This window comes from Leiobunum rupestre, chromosome 7 (assembly GCF_980474605.1).
Source record: "Leiobunum rupestre chromosome 7, qqLeiRupe1.1.hap1, whole genome shotgun sequence".
Taxonomy (NCBI): domain Eukaryota; kingdom Metazoa; phylum Arthropoda; class Arachnida; order Opiliones; family Sclerosomatidae; genus Leiobunum; species Leiobunum rupestre.
In genome coordinates this window covers 32,414,418-32,434,391 of record NC_143390.1, presented here as the reverse complement: position 1 = coordinate 32,434,391, position 19,974 = coordinate 32,414,418, and the positions used below count along the sequence as shown (strand labels likewise).

At 39.7% G+C, this 19,974-nt stretch overlaps 1 protein-coding gene across 1 annotated transcript in view; it reads right to left on the bottom strand.

The window, feature by feature from the left end:
- The window catches only part of LOC149936084 (cell adhesion molecule Dscam1-like), a 102,983-nt gene that overhangs the window by 75,962 nt on the left and 7,047 nt on the right, over positions 1-19,974 (bottom strand). Inside the window, exon 2 of the mRNA XM_090153096.1 lies at positions 8,732-9,052. Within this exon, the coding sequence (XP_090009222.1) occupies positions 8,732-9,050 (319 nt within the window). The 5' untranslated portion in view covers positions 9,051-9,052. The remainder of the gene's footprint in view (positions 1-8,731; positions 9,053-19,974) is intronic.

Below are 19,974 nucleotides of genomic sequence, written 5' to 3'. Positions count from 1 at the left end.
GTTTCTCGTGCTCGTGTTGTATTAGAAGTTCTGTTAATTTGCTCTGTCTCGGTAACAGTGCCGGATGCCTTTGTTCGTATGGTAAGTTGGAGTGGCAAAGTCTGCCACCAACTCTAAGAATCCCATCTTGATCGATGTACGGACGCATCGAAAGGATTTTACTTTTCCGTGGTAATTCTTTGTTTTGTTTAAGGCAAGCTATCTCTTCGTTAAAACTGTTGCTTTGGACGACCCGAATCCAATGGGATAGCGCCTTTTCGTTCTCTTCCTTCGATAAAGGTCCAGTAATCCTCAATTCTGTCACATTTCGCGAATTGAAGACAAAACGTAGAATGTAGGCGATGATATGAATGAGTTTTTTAAGCGCTGAAAATTTGGAAAGGAGCGTGAAATCCATTTGATGATGTGTTACTAAAGAAATAATTCGTCTTTCCTCGGATAAACATTCATTTGGCTCTGAGAGTTCATGTAGTTCTTGCGTTGTTGCGGCGAAAATAAGGCACTGCGGTCCATGCCACCAGAGACCATGATTTCCCAGTTCGCTAGCGGATATTCCTCGAGAAGCGCAATCTGCAGGGTTGCTGTCTCCTGAAATGTGATGCCATTGCGCTCTCGGTAGTTTCTCGTGGATTTCTGACACTCGATTGGCTACGAACGTTTTCCAACGTTGCGGTGGAGCTTTCAACCAAGCTAGGACGATTGTTGAGTCCGACCAGCAATGAACATCAGCTATATCCAATCTCAATGACTCCCTGATCAGTTGAATCAGAGAAGCCAAAAGTAATGCACCAGATAATTCCAGTCTCGGAAGTGTGATTTGTTTGAGCGGAGCGACTCTTGTTTTCGCAGCGATCAGTTGTATTTTGATTTGTCCGTTGTTATTCACCGTCTTCAGGTATACGGCAGCTGCGTACGCTTTCTCCGATGCGTCACAAAATCCATGCAGGCTAATGTCTGTAGCATTAGCTTGCGAAATGTGCCGTTGAACCGTAATGTTTTCAATTTCTGGTAAATCGGTTCGAAACGACCTCCATTTAGCTTCAAGTGGTTGGGGAAGTTGCTCATCCCAATTCAATTTTAGCTGCCACATTTCCTGTAACATCAGTTTCGCTCGAACGGTTACTGGTGCCAACAGTCCCAGAGGATCGAATATCCTTGCTGTATCCGAAAGAATCGTACGTTTAGTGATTGAACTTCTTGACGCTGGAGAAGTAACCATAAACGAGAAATTATCAGCCGAAGGAGTCCAATATAGGCCGAGAGTCTTGACTGATTCGTCGTTCCCGATGCATAGTGGCTTTTGTAAATCCTTCATGTTGGCTGGTAGTGTATCCAATAATGCAGCTTCATTCGACGCCCATTTCCTTATTTCAAATCCTGCTTGAGATGTAGCTTGAATGATTTCTGACTGAAGTCTTAAAACGTTCTCAATCGTTTCGTCTCCTGTCATTAGATCGTCCATGTAGAAGTCATTTTGTAAAGCCGAAGATGCCAACGGAAGTGTCTCTTTCACGTCATGGCCGAGTTGCTTCAAGACTTTAGTTGCTAGGTATGGCGCTGATGCGGTTCCATATGTAACCGTTAGCAAACGGTATTCGAGCAAGGGTTCGTGTGAGTTGTTTCGCCAAACAATTCTTTGAAGATCGGAGTCGTCTGGATGTACTCTAATTTGACGAAACATTTTGGCAAGGTCTGCTTTCATTACAATGCGATGTTGACGAAAGCGAATAAGGAGGTTGACCAAATCATCTTGAAGGTTTGGCCCCACTAGCAGATGATCGTTTAGGGAAACTCCAGTTGTAGATTTGGCAGAGGCGTCGAACACCACACGAACTCTCGTGGTGGTACTGTCTTCTTTGAATACCGCATGATGAGGCACGTAGTAAGATGGATTGGTTTCGATTTTTATTTCATTCGAGGGAATGAGTTCCATATGTACAAGGGCAATGTATTCCCCCATGAACTTGCGGTACTCCTCATAGAGATTCGGGTTAACACGTAGACGTCGTTCTAAGTGAGAGAATCGACGGATTGCCATTTGTTTAGAATCTCCAAGTTTTGGTGCATCGTTTATCTTTGGTAATCGTACAGTGAATCTTCCTGTAGAGTCACGTGTATGTGATTCTTCAAAGTTCTTTTCACATTGAATTTCTGTTGGAGATAGTATTCTTCGAGGCTGGATGTCTTCTAGCTCCCAAAGATGTTTCAAATCTGCTTCCAATGTACAATGGTGGACCTTTATTTTCGAACTTCTTCCGGCCATCAGCAATGGACCGGAAACTGCCCATCCGAAAAGAGTATTAAAGGCACCTGGAAGACCTTCTTTCCCCTTGCAAATGCCATCTTGTAAGAGCTCTAGATACACGTCAGCACCTAGTAAAATATCCACTTGTCCAGGGCTATGAAAAGTTGGATCAGCAAGTGTTAAGCCTTTCAAGTGTAGACAATTTCCAGGATCGAACGGACTGTTAGGTAAATAATCCGTGACCTTTTTCAGGACGATTGCCTCGACGATGACCTCCGACGTGTTAATGATATTTGACTGAATATTCACCATGACACTGCCTTGAGAGGTGTTCATTCCGGTTGCTCCAATTCCGTCAACTGAGACGTTGAAACGTGTTCGCTTCAATCTTAGTTTCCTCGTGAATTGTTCCGTGATGAAACTGGCTTGAGAACCCGAGTCCAGAAGCGCTCGGGCTGGATAAAGTTGCTCGTCAAGTCCCTTGACTTGGACCATTGCGGTTGCCAAGATAACTTGGGTTGATCCAATTATTTCACGAGATGGGCATGAAACTACACCGGAGGTTGCCTTCGTCTTCGTTAATTCCTTCTCTTGATGTAGAAGTGTGTTATGTCGTGCGTTGCATTTCCTACAATGACCAGATTTGCAGTCATTGCTTTGATGACCGGTTCGTAAGCAATTGAAACACATGGCACTCCTCTTGACCATGTTCCAACGCTCGTCCGAAGATGCATTCTGAAAATTGGTACATTTGTATACAGAGTGTGTTTCGTTGCAAAAGTGACACGTCTCGCTCAGAGCACCATGATGAGCCTTTGTACTCGGTCTCTGATGTAATGGAGGCTTCGACTTGATTGCAGTAGTTGTAGGCGGAGCTGCTGCTAAGGCTCTGGCCCGTTGTTCAAGAAATGTAACGAGATCCTCGAAAGTTGGTCTTTCGGTCCCCCTCAGGGAAAGTTCCCATTGTCGGCGAGATTCTGAATCCAGTTTTTCCTTTACAAGATGAAGTAGTATGGAGTCCCAATGTTGTACTGGTTCTTTGAGAACCTTGAGCGCCCTTATGCATTCGGCGGTGGTATCGATGAGCGTTCGTAAAGCGGATGAAGATTCTTGGATGACATTAGTTTGACTGAAGAGACGTTTTACGTGTGCATCGATGATTTCCCGGGTATTGTTGAACCGATTGTTTAAGATATCCCAAGCTTCCAGATAATTAGCGTCAGTTACCGGAATAGATTGAACTAGGAGCGCTGCTTCGTTTCGTAATGATGACTTCAAATACTGAAACTTCTGAGCTCCGGTGAGCGATTCGTTGCTGTGTACGGTGGCCGTGAAGAGATCATGAAATGGAAGCCAATCGACGTAACCACCGCTGAATGATGGAAGTTCCAGCTTAGGTAAACGTACATCACTAGCTGGTCTGACTTGTCTCACTGGAATGTTTGCTGCTCTTTCATTGTCAGATCTTCGAGTCGAGCGACTAGAGGGTTGTATTCATCTTCGTGATCCGCGAAGTCGTCGTCGTCGGGATCGATATTTGCAACTACGGCATCGTGAACCTCATCCAAGTCTTTCGATAGTTTTTCCACCTTGTCTACATGCAGCTTCAAGCCAACGTCAGATAGATTCGTTGCTGTTTGACCCACCGCATTTTCAATCCTGGTGATCTGTCCCTTGATAGCTGCTCTTCTTCTCACCAGTACATCCATGATGACTTATGTTGATTCGTTTACGATAGGGATATGATCGATGGTTTAAACGGTTTCCAACGGAGAATCCACGCTAATTTTCACTGTCTCTCACGGAAAGATAGCCGATTCGATGATTAGTTGAGGAACATAATCAAGTTGACGAATGTATCCGGCTCGACGGACCAAAAAATGTCGTGAACAGCGAAATAAAAGACGAGAACTTCTCCGACATAAAATCCGTAAACCTTTTTCCTCTTATTTCAAAACAGAACTGGCCGTTAATTTATTTTTACACGCGCAAAATAACACCTTTTTTAACAGCAACCAAAAACTCACTTTCACGCGCGCGTGCGCTATATAAACATTTGAAAACATGTACTATACAAAATTACGATGTGTACAACCGAACACCCAGACATGTAGGTTTCCTCAGTTATATGCTATAAATTAGCCTAATCGCTCTATTATTGGAAAGTACGATGACGGGAGGATTATGGAGGATTGCGGGATAATGTTTCCAAAAGCACAAACTTCAATCACTACTACAGCTTACACAACAGCGATCAGTAATGGTGGAAATAGTGGCGCTTATGTTTTGGCCTATATTCTGTATAAAAATACAGATTTGAAAAATTATTTCCAAATAGGTGTGTTTCTCTGCTATTTAAAATTTCTTCTTATAATATTATCTTCAACTTTTTTAAATTTGTTTAATTTGTAATTTGTTTTTCAATTTTGGGATTCGTTTCTACAATGATGTTACAATACCGTTTAATTTTAATTTATTACCATACTTTTGTACTACAAAATCTTGATAGAACGACCTTATTTCTCTCGAAATTGTGTTATAACTTGTTCAAACAAATATTGTGGAACTGTCCTGTACATTTAAAATTTTAAAGAAATGAATAAAAACCACTATTGCACAGTAAAAGAGTTTTGTTTATTAAAACGCTACGGCCGTTTCGGCGCACTAACCGGCGTCGTCGTCAGGCGAATACAAAATGAAGAATATCAAGGATAAAAAATATTTTATCGCGACAAAACAAAGGTTATTTTTTCAAAATTTCGATATAAGGGAAAATTCGATCATGTGAGGGGCCATCTTGGCTATTAATTAAAAGATTTTGATTTTTTAATTTTATAATTTCTATAGATTCTCTTAGATTTAGTTTTATGGGGTGTTTTTCATTTTTTAATAATTTGGCTTCACTAATGTCAATGTTTGAACAAAGATTGAGGGAAGATAGAGTCAGCGATCTCGAAATAGACGAGATAATTAAGTTAACTAATTTAGTCGTAACTAAAACATTCTTTCAAGCAAATGGCAAATTCTACACTCAAAACCACGGGTTGGCTATGGGTTCCAGTCTTTCACCATTTCTCTGCGACCTATTTATGAACAATTTCGAAACAAACGCGCTAAAAAACTCTCCTTTCAGCATAACCTTCTGGCAGCGTTACGTTGACGACATTTTGTCAAAATGGAATTACGGAAAAAAGAATTTAGAGATGTTTTTGAATTATCTAAATTCAATCAATAAAAATATCCAATTTACGATAGAAATAGAAAAAGAAGGGAAAATACCATTTCTCGATATATTAATTAGTAAATTAAATCAAACTGAAATTAACACTACTGTATATAGGAAGCCTTTTTCTATAGCTGCACCCCCTCACGCACAATCCAACCACCCTTACTCTCAAAAGAAATCGGCCTTTTTAAGTTATACCGAGAGAGCCTCGAATCTATGTAGCACTAAAGATGAATACAGAAATGAAATTAATTTTATAAAAGCTGTAGCATTAGACAGGGGTTTTGACCTAGTATTCATTAATAAAATTATAAATTACGTTGAAAATAAAATTAAAACTCTAAATAACACCAAATTAAAACCTTTTGATAAAAAAGATAAAATCGTCGTACTACCGTTTAATACTCTCTCACAAGAAATTGGCAATATGTGCAAAAACAATAAGATAAAACCCATCTTCAAACCTGTGAATAAAATCTCTAGTTTCTACCCCCCAAGAAAGGATAAAGTCACTCACTTAGAAAATAGTGGCGTTTATTTTTTATCATGTAAATTCAAAATGGGATATGTGGGCCAAACTAAACGATGCCTACAGGTCAGATTAAAAGAACATGATGCGGACCTACGCCTCAAAAGACCAAAAGCTATTGTAGAGCACGTGAGTAGAGGGCGCGCACATTCCATTGACATTAGTGAAGCCAAATTATTAAAAAATGAAAAACACCCCATAAAACTAAATCTAAGAGAATCTATAGAAATTATAAAATTAAAAAATCAAAATCTTTTAATTAATAACCAAGATGGCCCCTCACATGATCGAATTTTCCCTTATATCGAAATTTTGAAAAAATTACCTTTGTTTTGTCGCGATAAAATATTTTTTATCTTTGATATTCTTCATTTTGTATTCGCCTGACGACGACGCCGGTTAGTGCGCCGAAACGGCCGTAGCGTTTTAATAAACAAAACTCTTTTACTGTGCAATAGTGGTTTTTATTCATTTCTTTAAAATTATAACTTGTTGGTTCATTGTAATTTTTTTATGGCACAATAAACAAAATTCAATTAAATTCTATATATATATATATATATATAGGTTTATTGTATAAATATATGAACAGTTTCTCCGGTCGTTGAATATTAAAATAAATTTGTGTTTTAAAATTTAAACCATATTTACGTCACATTATTAATTATGTTTCATTTCGCCAAATGCTTTTAACTTGATTTACATATGCATATATTATATCATTGTGATCTTAAGACTGCGTGAAGGAGGACATATGTGACGTCAAAGACCAGAAGCTTTTAAGTTTGAATGTTTAATGACAAGGCCATTTGTTTGCATTATTAGTGCTCTTATGTTTTACTTAATTAAGAAGACTTAATAAGCCTAAATGGTTTCGGTGGGGAGGTGCGTCTATACACGGAGAAAGCAATCAAGCGGAATACATTTAATCTTTCTTAAAACCATTTTCAGAACTCTAAAGCGCATTCCCCTTCAGGCACCTTAGTTCCTACGATAGATTCGAAGCAACGGGAGTTCGAAACACTAAACAGTTGCTCTTTAATTATTAATAAGAACGGCTTAGTCATTAGTGTCGTTTCTAGAGCAAACGCTAGAGCGTCCCAAATACAAGAAAAAGTACCTTTTGCCTCAATTTAATTGCTCTTACTTTATAAGTTTATTCATTAACCGGAGGCAGTTATTAACTTGCAAAAGGTCACGGGCTAGGAAAATAATGCGATTTAAATATTTAATCCGTTTCTGGCTCTTTTGTTTTTATTACATTTGTATACGAGCTTTACGATAAAAGATTGACATACATGTTGAAGAAACACACTTTCTTATAGTTACGGATGTATGATCTTTAACTTAATCCACAAAACTCTCAGTTTGATGAAGCCAAAGGAAAGGTCAATTTCAGGTTCGGGTATAATTGTATTCAGTTTATATGGAAGTACTTTGCCACCTGATTCCCGGAAGGAAAACCACGCCCCCTCGCTCTTTTCTGGTATAATTGTTAATACTTCATCCGGGTAAATGGGTAAGAAACTCTCGGGAATCATGAAACATAAATTATAGTCGCGGCTTCATATTCTTTATCAATCTAAATACATTCTTGGTATAATGTACCATCAAATTTCGGCATTTTTCAGCCCTAAGAGAATGTACACGAGCCATATGTCATTTCCCTATAGTCCCTACGTTAAATGGTTGAAAATTAAATTAATACGAAATAAACTACATGGTGCTATACGTTTTTACACTAGAATTCTGGTATCCACGTAGTTCAAAAATTTCTTGTATTAAGAAATTAATGCACTTAAAGAGCAAAGACCGGATAACATCTTGCAAAATTTAACGTTAAAGGGCACGCGAGACTCCATCGCTTAAACGATTAATTCCGAATGAGAATGGTCCAAACGCGAGGCCAGTCACATGAAAGGATTGCCGTTATACAGTCCTTCCATGACGTCCCGTAGCATTCGCTATCGAAGGTTATAAAAAAAAAGAGTTTAACGAGTTCATATATAGCTAGCCCAGCACGCAATCGTATTGTTTAAGAGAAGTAGATTTTATTAAACCATTCAAGGAGAGTTAGGCTAAGCAAAAAAAATCCAATGAAGGCTTAGGAAAAACCCACAATAACACTCAGCTTTCAAAATGTTTTCATGAAATTATCTTTAAATATAAAACTATAGTTTTAAAATTGATTTTCGGACAATCATTACAGAGTTTCATATTCTTAAAACTCTAAACTCGAACTTATGGCGTATTCCATTAGGTTCATTATACAGAGACTAACAATGGTTTTATACGAAAGCCACGCGAGGAGATTGTATTGATTTCTTGGAAAGGGAAAAATGGGTCTGATTCTCGGTTTACTTTTCTGTACTATCAAATATAGAGTCTCGTATAAAAAGAGAAGAGAATCGTTCCCTCCAATTTGAAATATTTCCGACCTATTTGGGTTAGATATAAAGCTAAAGTGGATCCCCGTGAAGGTCTATGATCTCCGGAAATTTATTTTTTATTACATTTATCGTACAACGTCGGCTAATATCGGTTCACTCGAAAAGGTCAGGTACGAGTAGAAAACAAACAAATAAATGAAATCAATAACGAAATGGAACGTGATACGCGACTGCCAGAGACTTCTTATAACCTTATTTACATTGAGACTAAATCATCTCGTTCCATACGCCGTAGATCCAATTGATCGTGATTTATAGTTGAAAGGAGAAACGAAACTCACCAGCCCTGACGTTGACTTCTCTGCTGATGATGGTGCCGAAAGAATTCTGCGCTCCGCACCTGTAGGTGGTGGTGTGGACGGCTTGCCTGTAGTCTTTGGACGAGAATGGTCTGAGAACGAGTGTTCCGTCGTGCCTGACGTATCTCAGGCCATCGACGTCGGTGGCCAGGCTACCATCTTTAGTGGTCCAGAAGATCCTCGGTCGTGGATGACCTTCCGCTTGGCATTTGATCTCTATACCCGTGTCATTAGTGTAGGTCGATCTGTGAAGGGGTTCCACCCCGAAAACGGGCCCTCGAGGACCTTCGTAAGTAGACATCGCTAGAGAGAAGAAGAGAAAAGGAAAAAATCTAGATATATACGTGGGTATATCATCCTAGTTCCGTCGTACCGTCCCTAAAAGGGGGGAGGGGCATACCCGCGAGTATATAGATCTCGGGGTAAGTCTATAAAAAAGGGGACCACCAGTGATCGTAAAAAGAGCCTTTACGATAGCGAGATCGCCGCTCGTTTACGGATTCGACGAGTTCGGAATTATACGCTCCACATTTGAAGATCATCAGACGAGGGGGACGTGAGGGGGACGCTATATCGAACTGCTCCTCCCGGCTAGATTTCAACTAAAATGGGGCCAGAGGAGAAAAGTATCCTCCGAGAGTTTTCTGGCCTCCATCGAAGCGCGGAAACTATCGGAGGGACGCCCCGAGGTATCCCCGCGCGAGTCAACCCCTTTTCCGAGTTCCCCAAGGTTCATCTATAGTAGCGTTATAGCCCGAGAAGAAACGAGGACTCCGTGAGATTTTTTCATCGCCCTTCCCAAATAGATCCCGAAGAAGCGTTAGATAGAGAGTGCCTACTATAATGTTTCTTCGTTTCTTGGTCCTCCTTCTCTTCGTCATTCCTAAGGTTTCGACAATACCTGGATGGTTCGAAGAGGTTCGGGAAATCTGTCTTGATTGAAGAACTAATCCGATATCGAGAGAAACTAGGGTCCGCGGCCAAATGAAGAATAAGACGAGAGAGAGAAGAAGATAATAAAAAAATCGTGAATTCCGAATGGAAAACGGGAGAGGGCTTCCAGCTCCGCCTTCCAATCTCTCCGCTGTCTTCTCTCTTTCTCGGTCAGCCCTCGATTCGAGCGTCGGAACAGATTGCTTTCTACTCCAAACATTTTAGACCAGTACCGGCATTTGATTAAAATGGAAAGAACCCTTTATACGCACTCCGATCAGGATAGGCACCATGACTATAGCTGAAGGCCTGCATTTTCTAATTTGTACAGAAATCTATTTTGTTTCCGATGCTCCGGGCTTTAATCTCCGAAATTGAACCCGTTTCGAAGGTAGGGACTGTATTTCTTATTCGCCGTTCTTTAAGAAGATCTCCGATTCTCTTCTTTCTACTTCGTTGAACCTAATACAAAAGGCTATTTTTTTTCTAATTGTATTAATTAAATACCAAGTCAGGCGTTAAATAACAGGGATGTTTCTCGAGAAAACTAATTTGAAATGATACAGAATTGAAATTGTTTTCGCTTTGAAGACTTAGTAAATTTTGTTTTCTCGAAACATAACCGAATTTACCGAAATAACAGAGCGTAAAAGGTAATACCGCATTGAGGAAGAAGCTTCATAAATTTCGCGAAGAACTTTCATCATACGCGTAATTAAATATTAAATATTTTAATTAAAAAACGTAAATGTCTAATTTACCTCGTACGAAATTTTCCCTCGGCGCCATAACACTTAATGCTAGGTACGCAATTTGCGACACGTTAGAGAGCTTAAGCGTTGAACGGAACGCGTAGGTTTATCGCAATTCTTTCTTCCAATTCGGTCCAACGTCTAAAGAAACATTACGCGTTCAACGTGAAGGAGAGGTTTAATCTCTCAATTTTCGAAAACAGCACCTTAGGCTTAGGAGCGTTTTATACTCGGGCGCGATCATCATGGTACGAGGCGCGCTGTCTATGAACGGGCAAGCGCCGAAAACAATTATCCGTAGTCTTTACGATCTTTTAACGTCGTTAGGAAAACAAAAAAGAGAAGTTGATGCGAAATAAATTTCGTCCGATCCTACTAACAATGTAAGTATATTTATATAGCAAGCGGCGCGGGAGCTTCGCGGAGAATGCGTTAAGTAGAAGGAAACGGTAATAGCCTAAAGCTGCGAGTTTACCGCCACGCTCTGTCTAAACGACTCGAATTTCTCGGTCAAACAGGAAAATCGTGTGTCTTTTTCCTTTCTCGTTGGTCGAATCTAATTGAATTTATCGGGGAATTCATTTCCTTTCTGCCGGCGCTTCTCCGTATTTCTTTTTCCGGAGCTCGATATTTCCGGAGCTAAATGAGAAAACAACGAAAAAGAAGGAAGTCTTCTTCCTTCTTTTAAAAGAGTTAACTCTTTTTCGGGGGTGACGTCGCTCTAAACTCTAAAGTAACAAATAGACGGAGCCGAAGCGAGGACGTACGTTAGTGGCGTATAAAAGGCTCATTCCGCGTCGCTTTTATCTGTTTTGACAAGAAACGAGAGCGCGTTTTTACAATATGTGACTTTATCCCCGCGCGTCGTGATATAAAAACCCTCCGGCCAACTAAAGAGAAATGGAAGTCTCCCTTCACATTTTATATTGTGGTATCTGCGGTGTATATTCCTATAAACGGGGATTACGCCACTAACGATGGTCCGAGCTAAAGTTGTCGGTCAAATTGGCTAACCGTTGATTTTGATGAATAGAGAAAACTGACGCTTTGCATATTCTTCAGAGGGATTTTCACCAAAATTTAAAGTGCGGTGGGCAAGTCTTATTTTCATACTAGAAAGTAGCGGGTAAATATACTGAAAATCCATTTCCACTGCAAGGATTTTTATTTTCCGCGTCGATATGTTTCCAACAAATATTTTCCGGTTTCTGCTAAATCTAAATTTCACGTCTATTAGAGTTAAGTCATATTTTCTTTTTGGTAAATAGCTGAAGCTCTTTATTTATCCGCTACTAGTTTTATTAACTCTAAGCTACTTTAGCTTTGGCAACTCGGGTTTGGACCATCCGGTTCATCGATTGGAAGATACGCCACGGCGTGTCACTTATCACTGGCCATACCACCGCGACAACCAGCATCTTATATAGTTACCCAATTCCCTTTTATACCGATACGGCGTATAAAAACGTTCGACTTTCGCGACAATGACGCGCCCCTATGAGTCGCCCGACTGGGTTATATAGTTTGGCTCCGAAAAAGTTATAACGGCGCGGAGGGATACAGAAAAAACGATAGCATCTGAGGCGATATACTTTTGAATTAATAGTTTCGGTTCCGTGGCTACAGCCGTTTTTCCCCTCCCAAATAACCCCCCAAAGGTTCGACACCGCGACGACGAAGAGCCCAAAAATAGAAGGAAAAGCCTCAACGTGATCCCGTAACCAGCGAATCAACCAATGCTCAAAGAAATTCCATATCGCGTGCTGCTGGATGGTTGGTTCGCCGGTCGGTCTGGCTGACCGTCGGCCTTGATGGGAAAATGGAACGAAGAAAAAGGAGAAGAAAGTACATAGGCGCCGAGTGAAGGAACGCGCCTATATTGGCGAAACGGAAACGGTTCACTGTTTATCAGTGGAAGACGCCTAGCGGGCTGTGAGGGAAACGATAAGATAGGAACCGAGAATGAACCCGCGATTCGGAACTAAATGGCCATCCGCCATTAAGGAGAAGTACGCGAGTGACGTCTCGTTTTCCCAGCGTGCCTATACGCCATCATGCACCGCCTCTCTCTGCCAAACGCAAAGTCCGGAAAAAATTGCTCGCTCGCTCATTCCTAGAAGTTGGAAAAGATAACCTTACTCAATAACGAACAGAGTCGTTGCCATGGTCGTTTGCGACGACAAAGTCGAGGATTATCTACCTTCATCCGGATTACAAACCTTCGGAATCAAATAACAACCGTTCGCGGATTCGTCGTGTCCAAAATTAACTTAATTACGAGCGACTATAGACCTTAAATAAAAAATTATCAATATAAAAGATTATAGATAGCTAATTACGTTAAACTTTAAATGTAAAATCAGTTTCTAGTTCTCAGTCAAAGTGTAATATTGTAGAAATTAATATCGGATAAAATTTTACAAAATCAATTGGTCAACCTAAATAAAAAATATTATAATAAACAGCAAAACTTTTTCTTTTTGCTTTGTAATACCATGTATGATATGAAGCAATCCCATAAGGGCGTTGCTAAAAATTTGCATATTCAGTTTCCCATTAATCCACACAGCTGTTACATTTTCAGGAGCGTCGGTAGGTCTAGCCCAAATATATTACGATGCTCAAATAAGGACCATTAAATTATTGAGCAAATCCTATTCACTCTTTATAAGGCCGTACTTAACTTTTCCCATATCAATTAAAATTATTCCTTTGAACAACATCGGTAATAATAATAATTAATTAACCTCATACAATTTATTTGCAAATTATCAAATTGAAATTTATGAACTCCGCTTTTCACGCTCAATACCCACTTTCATTCGAAGGATTAGGATTAGGATCAATCCAGTGACGTCTGCGCGGGAAAACTAAAATACTAGTATCGAGTAATTGTATCGTTTACAATGACGTTTTCCCATTATAGCGTCTTCTTCACGCGCCGATAAGTTTCCGCAGCTGTCTTCTTCGATTTCTCCATTCTTCTATTAATTCCCAAAAGATACTCAACCACCTTCGCGCGTTAAAATTGAAATCCCTTTTTTTTCATTATTATCCCTCAAAAAATGGACGCAGGCGGGCTAGAAATGAAGGCATTAATTTTGAAATATATAATTGAGACTCTAGCCTGTTAGCTATATTTTTTTCCGCGAGCTGCCTTTTTGGGTTGTTGTGGTTTTTCTCTCTTTAATGAAATACGCCCCCCCCCCCCGGGGGGGGGGTTCCTTTCTCTTTTCAGTCGGCGGAGACCGCGGAGACCGTTCCCCCCCCCCCTTCACGAGCGGAGTATTTTCTTTAATGCCTGTTTTTCGGGTGAAAATCAATAAGTCGTTGGAGTGTTAAGTTTAATTAATTTTCTGCAGCACGATATATACGCTACTATTTCACGCCCTTCTATTAGAGTATGATTAATTCTTCCTACTGATATTCGTTTTTTTTTTTAATTTTACTTTTGTGATTTTTGTCTCTTTCTTTATTTTTTATTTTTTTATATACGTACAAAGAGGTTGCTTTGAAGCTAGAGTATGCTCAATTGCTCACGGACTCAGATTTTTTACGTATTCTACGTTGTTACTAATAAAAGTTGTATAATATGAAATAAGGATAAAAATAAAAAGATTTTATTTCTTTGATTTCTTTTTAATCTACCGTGTTTACGACGAAACTTTGTTTCATTAACAATGGAGCCGACTATACCGTACAACGGAATATTTCAGCCGTATACTTTGTTCTTATAAGAAAAAATTGTTCGACAATTTCTCAATTTCCGATTTAAGTGATTTTTTAAAATATAGATAGATTGTAAAAAATATAAAGCTACACGGTTTACCAAAAGTAAAATAAAATACATGAGCGTGGAAAAACGTATAGCAGTCAATTAAAATTAAGAAAAAAAATAAGTCTATTACGGTCTAAACATTTTATCAGAACTTTACCTTTAAATTTTAATAAATGTGATATACATAGTTTGCATCCCTACGTCACCAATGACGCAATTGCAAGTATAGATATATGCACCAAGAATAAATATGTTATTTGAGCAAGAACGAACCGTACAAGGCCGCCATTTTGTTGGTGTAGATATACAGTATATTTATCAGTAAAACACGAGGGTTAACAGTTTCAATCGACTGTTTGCGGATTTTAATTATTTTAAAATGATTAAGAATTTAGATTCACGTTAAAATTGGTTAACTGCCTTGTTACAAATTGTTCGAGTAGTTCAATTAGAAAGGGAGATCGAAAATTGTTATTTTATTCGATCACCACCAAGGCCTAATTTGATAAACTTTGGCAACTACTTTTCGTAGATATTTCAGTCGTCATTTGCTATTTTGTTTAAATAACCCGGGTTTAAAATCTTCTCTGGTTTGGTTTAGGGCCCATAGCAATATTAATTAAAAAAATTGAAGCATAAATTTAATTTTCGTACGTTTTGTCGCTTTGTTGCGATGACCAACAAAATGGCTACCTATTAAGTAGCTACGCGCGAAATGGATTGACTTTTTGATCTCCCCTCTCGGTTTCCATGGAGACCATTATGCCCTCCCTTAGGTGCAAACTATGTATAGAACTCCATCCCCTAGTTTCAAATTCAGATGGCTTTCCAATTGGCGGTTTTGAAAGGAAGCAATTACACACTTACGGCACTTGACTTCCGAAAAATCGGTCTCCGTCGGTTGCTGTAGGGCGTTATTTATTGTTGGTTACCATGGTAACCTAGTGACTAATTTTTTCGGAGTTCTGGAAGAAGTTATTGAGAGTGATTTGGAATCTAGGGAATGACGTTTATATAATCTTTGATTTTACCCACACGAAATAGATATTCTACTGGTTTTACAAAATTCTCAAAAGTCGTTTCTGAACGCAATATGTCTTATGGTAAGTTTCTTAAACTTCCTCGATAAAGGATATTTTAGTACATAAGTACATAAATGAAGTTCATACATTTTAAATCGTTAGTTAAATACCGTGTGCAACTGTGCATATTCGTCGTTTGTCGGTAAATTAGCGTCCAATGGAATAGGGGTCCTACTTGCAAAGATGCATGATTCATTTGAATGGCCTAGATTATTGCTGTTCTCGTTAGAGATAAAAGGAATTTTTTTTCAATCCTTTAAACAAAATAAATAATTACAAAACTATTAAGTAAGCTTCTTTGTTCATAGCGTAACATATAGCGCGTATGAAAATGGCCCTTACACGCTATCGCGACGAAATTACATCGTTAAAGAAAACAGTAACCTTAGTTTACGAGAGATAAACAAGAATCCTTATCCCACGACTCTTAAATTTCGCGGCATTCCACGAAATGTAGTTTATCGGAGCAAAGTTCCAGATACATAGCGTACCGCGTAGATAAAAGCGACTATATCTTAAGCTCGCTCCATTTCGGACGGTTTCACCCCAATATGTCAAACGGCGTATCTTAAATAACGGTTTACGTTACAATGGACACTTTATAAGCCGGGCGATTTAGCGTGGCGATACGGTTGATGCCTAGATGAGACCGCGCGGCCCATTATACAGCCTAACGTACGAGAATATCACGAATCTTCTCTATCGGAAAGCGACAGATAACGCAATTTCCACCCCCATTATTGATACAAATTCCTCGTCACAAAATTCTCTCTAATAGTTAATAGAATCGGAAAACACGAGGCGACGCTCTACAACCTCTTTGATCCCTCTCTAAGCGCGGAATGAACGGCGCTTAGTATTCCCAGCGAGAGTGCTGTAGATTTAAAATTTCCTACACGCCCCTGTTTAAGATTTGCATCACGGAGGCTAATGGGAAACAACTGTCTTTCTTCCAGGCTCGAAACGAAAAGGGGGAGGGGTCCGACAAAGCGAAAGGGTGACGGCGAAAGGGGTGAAGTCGATAGAACGGAAACGAACGGAAAAAGCCCGTCTAAAATGCCCACTTGTAAGTGAAAATACGTAGCGCATAAATTTGGAGAGCGTTGGTTCGGGACGCGCGGGTTTGCGGGTCGGACGGGGGATCGGAAAGTGGCAAACGATCGGCGCACCTCCGAGGACTGCGAAACGATTCCGGCCGCCTCGTTTAAAGAGGCCCTGGGAAACTCTTTTCCTTCGCTTCAGTTCCGTATATATACCCATAAAAATGTAAGGAAGCGGAGGCCCGGATAGAAAAACTTAAGAAACCGGCGGTCGGTGTTACGGCGAGAAGCTAGCCTTATCGGTTTTTTACGAGTTTTGGGGGGGTCCCGTGGAAAAAAGGCCGCGCGGAATACGATCGGTAAATTTTTAGCGCGATGCTCGCGTGGATTGGAACGGACGAGTCGCAGTTTCTTTACTGTTTTTCCTCGTTTTTTCGGAAACATCTGCGGACGCTCTCAAAAACCACACGAGGAATTCTGGATTGGAAACACGGCTTTAAGAAGGAATTTACGATGCCGAAAAAATGTTTTTACCTCTCTTTCCTATACGTGTCCTTTAACGGAATTGAGGGTGAGTAGACGGCGGAGATAAAAGGCGCCGACGAAGGTACAGTCGGCGCTCTTTATAGACTATTTTGCCTCCCCCCCCCCTTCGAGAATCGAATAAGTTACCTTCAGCATTTTCATTCGCCTGGCAAGTTTTAAGAACGCGAGCGCGGCTTCTTTGAGAAAATTCCGAAATACAATTTCGGGACAAGAAATGGGATGCGTTTAATATATTGTTCCTTTCTTTTTACGGTTTCTTTTCTAGTATAGTTCTTCCCAGGATTCCCACCCATGACCCAAACCCACCGGGAAAGCCGGTTCGAATTTCAGTCCGTTATAAAAAGGATAACTTAATTTTTCTAAGTACGTGATACCGAAGCACTTGCCACGGAGGATTTTTACCGCAATATCTGGTTTATTTTTACTTTCAGGTGGATATTGCTCGAGACCGGCTTTAATCAAAAAGTGAAAAAGCGTTCCAATAACCCTGCCAGGACGTATTTCCGTTACCGCTCTAGCGGATAATTTAGGGTTCTTCCGGGACCGGGTTCCTATATGAGACGCTGGCCGCGAAATTAAATTTATTAGCCCTTTATTTCCTTCTAGCAGTTCCAACGTTTGTACCGTTTGCGAAGGATCACCCGCAAATAAACTTACGACTCTCCGAGGATGGGAATTTTATATCAAATCGCCGAAAGTAAAGTTTACCTTTGAAGCCTGACCGTTGGTGTTTGTTATCCCCACGAACCAGGATAAAAGCGTTGATCGCCAATATTAGCTATACTCAGTAAAATTATAAACCAGGTACAAATCCAGTTTTTATTGGGAGATAAAATATTATGGATTTAAATTAATAATTAAGATAATATACAGGTTGTTTCAAAAGTGTATGCAAAAATTTTAAGGAGTTGTAGGGGTGAGTTGAGAAGTATGCCTGTTTTTTCCCATTTTCCTACGATGAGTGAAAAGAGCGCTAGAGAACTTCAAAGTGTGGCCTACTAGCCCCTTGAAGTAGGCTGCAACAAGCTCCAAACCAAGCAGCAGGGACTTCAAATACTGTTTACTTTATTACGCTGGTTACCTCGATTTGCTTACAAAGTACTTTTTTACCGATCACACGAACCCAAACCTTAATGTTCCCATTTCTCTGCTGCTTGGTTTTGCGGTTGTTGCAGCCTACTTCCAGGGGCTAGTAGTCCACACTTTGAAGCTTTCTGGCGCTCTTTTTACTCATCGTAGGAAAATGGGGAAAAAACAGGCAAACTTCTCATTTCATCCCCTACAACTCCTTAAAATTTTTGCATTACCTTTTGAAACACCCTGTATATTATTAATTAATTTACTAAACAAGCAATGGTATAATGATGAAGGAATTAGATATCATTAATTAATAACGTAATCGTCATGGATACAAAAAGTGAGTATAATTATTAATTAATTTCTTAATCAGCAGTGGTACAATAATAAAGAAAGCATGTATTAAAATTTCATAATCAGCAATGGTGCAATAACAATGGGAGCGTATAAAAAAGGATTATTAATTTCGTAATTGGCAATGATACAGTAAAAAAGTGATAACATAACGCTGATTATTTACGTAATCAGCAATGGTACAATAATAAAGGGAAGATATTCGCTGATTATTTACATAATCAGCAATGGTACAATAATAAAGGGAAGATATTCCACTGATTATTTGCATAATCAGCAATGGTACAATAATAAAGGGAAGATATTCCACTGATTATTTACATAATCAGCAATGGTACAATAATAAAGGGGACATATTACGCTGATTTTTTACGTTATCAGTAATGATACAATAAAAAGGAAACATATAACGTTAATTAATTACGTAATAAGCAATGACGAAACAACCGAATTTCTACCGCTAACTTTTACTGGCTAAAAATAAATCCATAAGTCGATGACAATCGATATTCGTTACGGACAGCCTTATCAATATTTTCCCTGAAAGGTAATATACAAAAACGCGTATTAATAACGAACGCTTGAGAAATAACAACAATCAACTCGGCAGCCGTCGATCGAAATCGATAAGCCGATATTTCGAGGGGGGAAAAACCGAATAATAAAAGTAGCGAAGAAAAAAGAATGAAAAAACTGTCTTCTCCTGGCTATTTATTGAAAAGAAATAGAACGTATTTAAAATCTTTCGTGTCGCGGCGGTGGTCGCGTTCTTTCGTTTGAAACCCCACCCTTTCGGAATAAAATAACGTCGAACGCTACTTTGTGCACAGTTTTATTTCTCCGTTGCTTGACAGGCGCTTGTATCCTGTTTTTAGAAAGCTATCCTGTCTTTCCCCTTTTAACCTTTTCCAGTAATACGTCGCTAACGGACGCCGGATGGATACTAAGAATATATATACAAGGAGAGAGAGGGGGACGCATTTCCTATCTCAATAGCAAACCTCTTCTCCTCTCCTCTCGTCCGTTGTGTCGGCCCTTTTTTCAGGAATAACCTGGTTTGATTCCTCTATACAAATCCGATCCGGTCAGGAGCTATAGCTGGTTTGGGATCAACCGATTGCGAGCGAGGAAGCCGGGAAAACGGTGAAGTCCACGCTAGTACCGTAAGCTGATCCTGGAATTAACTATAGTGGTCGCGCATCCTGCAGACAGAGAATCACGGGGAAAAGTACGGGGGTGGAAATTAATTTGTTTCCGCGACAGAAAGGCCCAGCGCTTTCCCCTCCCCCTTTTTTTCATTCCGAGAGAATGACTATTGTATATCGAATAGATCTTTTTCTCTTTCATAGCGCCTGCATGCACCACTCCGGCTGGAACCATCGTACTCACTTGTTTCGATATATACCTATTCGTAAGATGTGGAGCGGACCTATTCAATATTTTCAGAGTTGCTTTTCTCAATAAGAGTGTGCCTTATATAGATTTTCATTTCGCCCCACCGTTCTTATCATTTCGCCTTTTGTAAAGTCAATATGCAAAAGGTGTAAGCTCCAGTAAACCATTCGTTGATTCACCTTCACCTACTGCCATACGTCCTAGCATAAACCTACCTTATTGTTCCATAGTATTACAATTCTTCACGTGTAAAATAATTTCTGGGAGC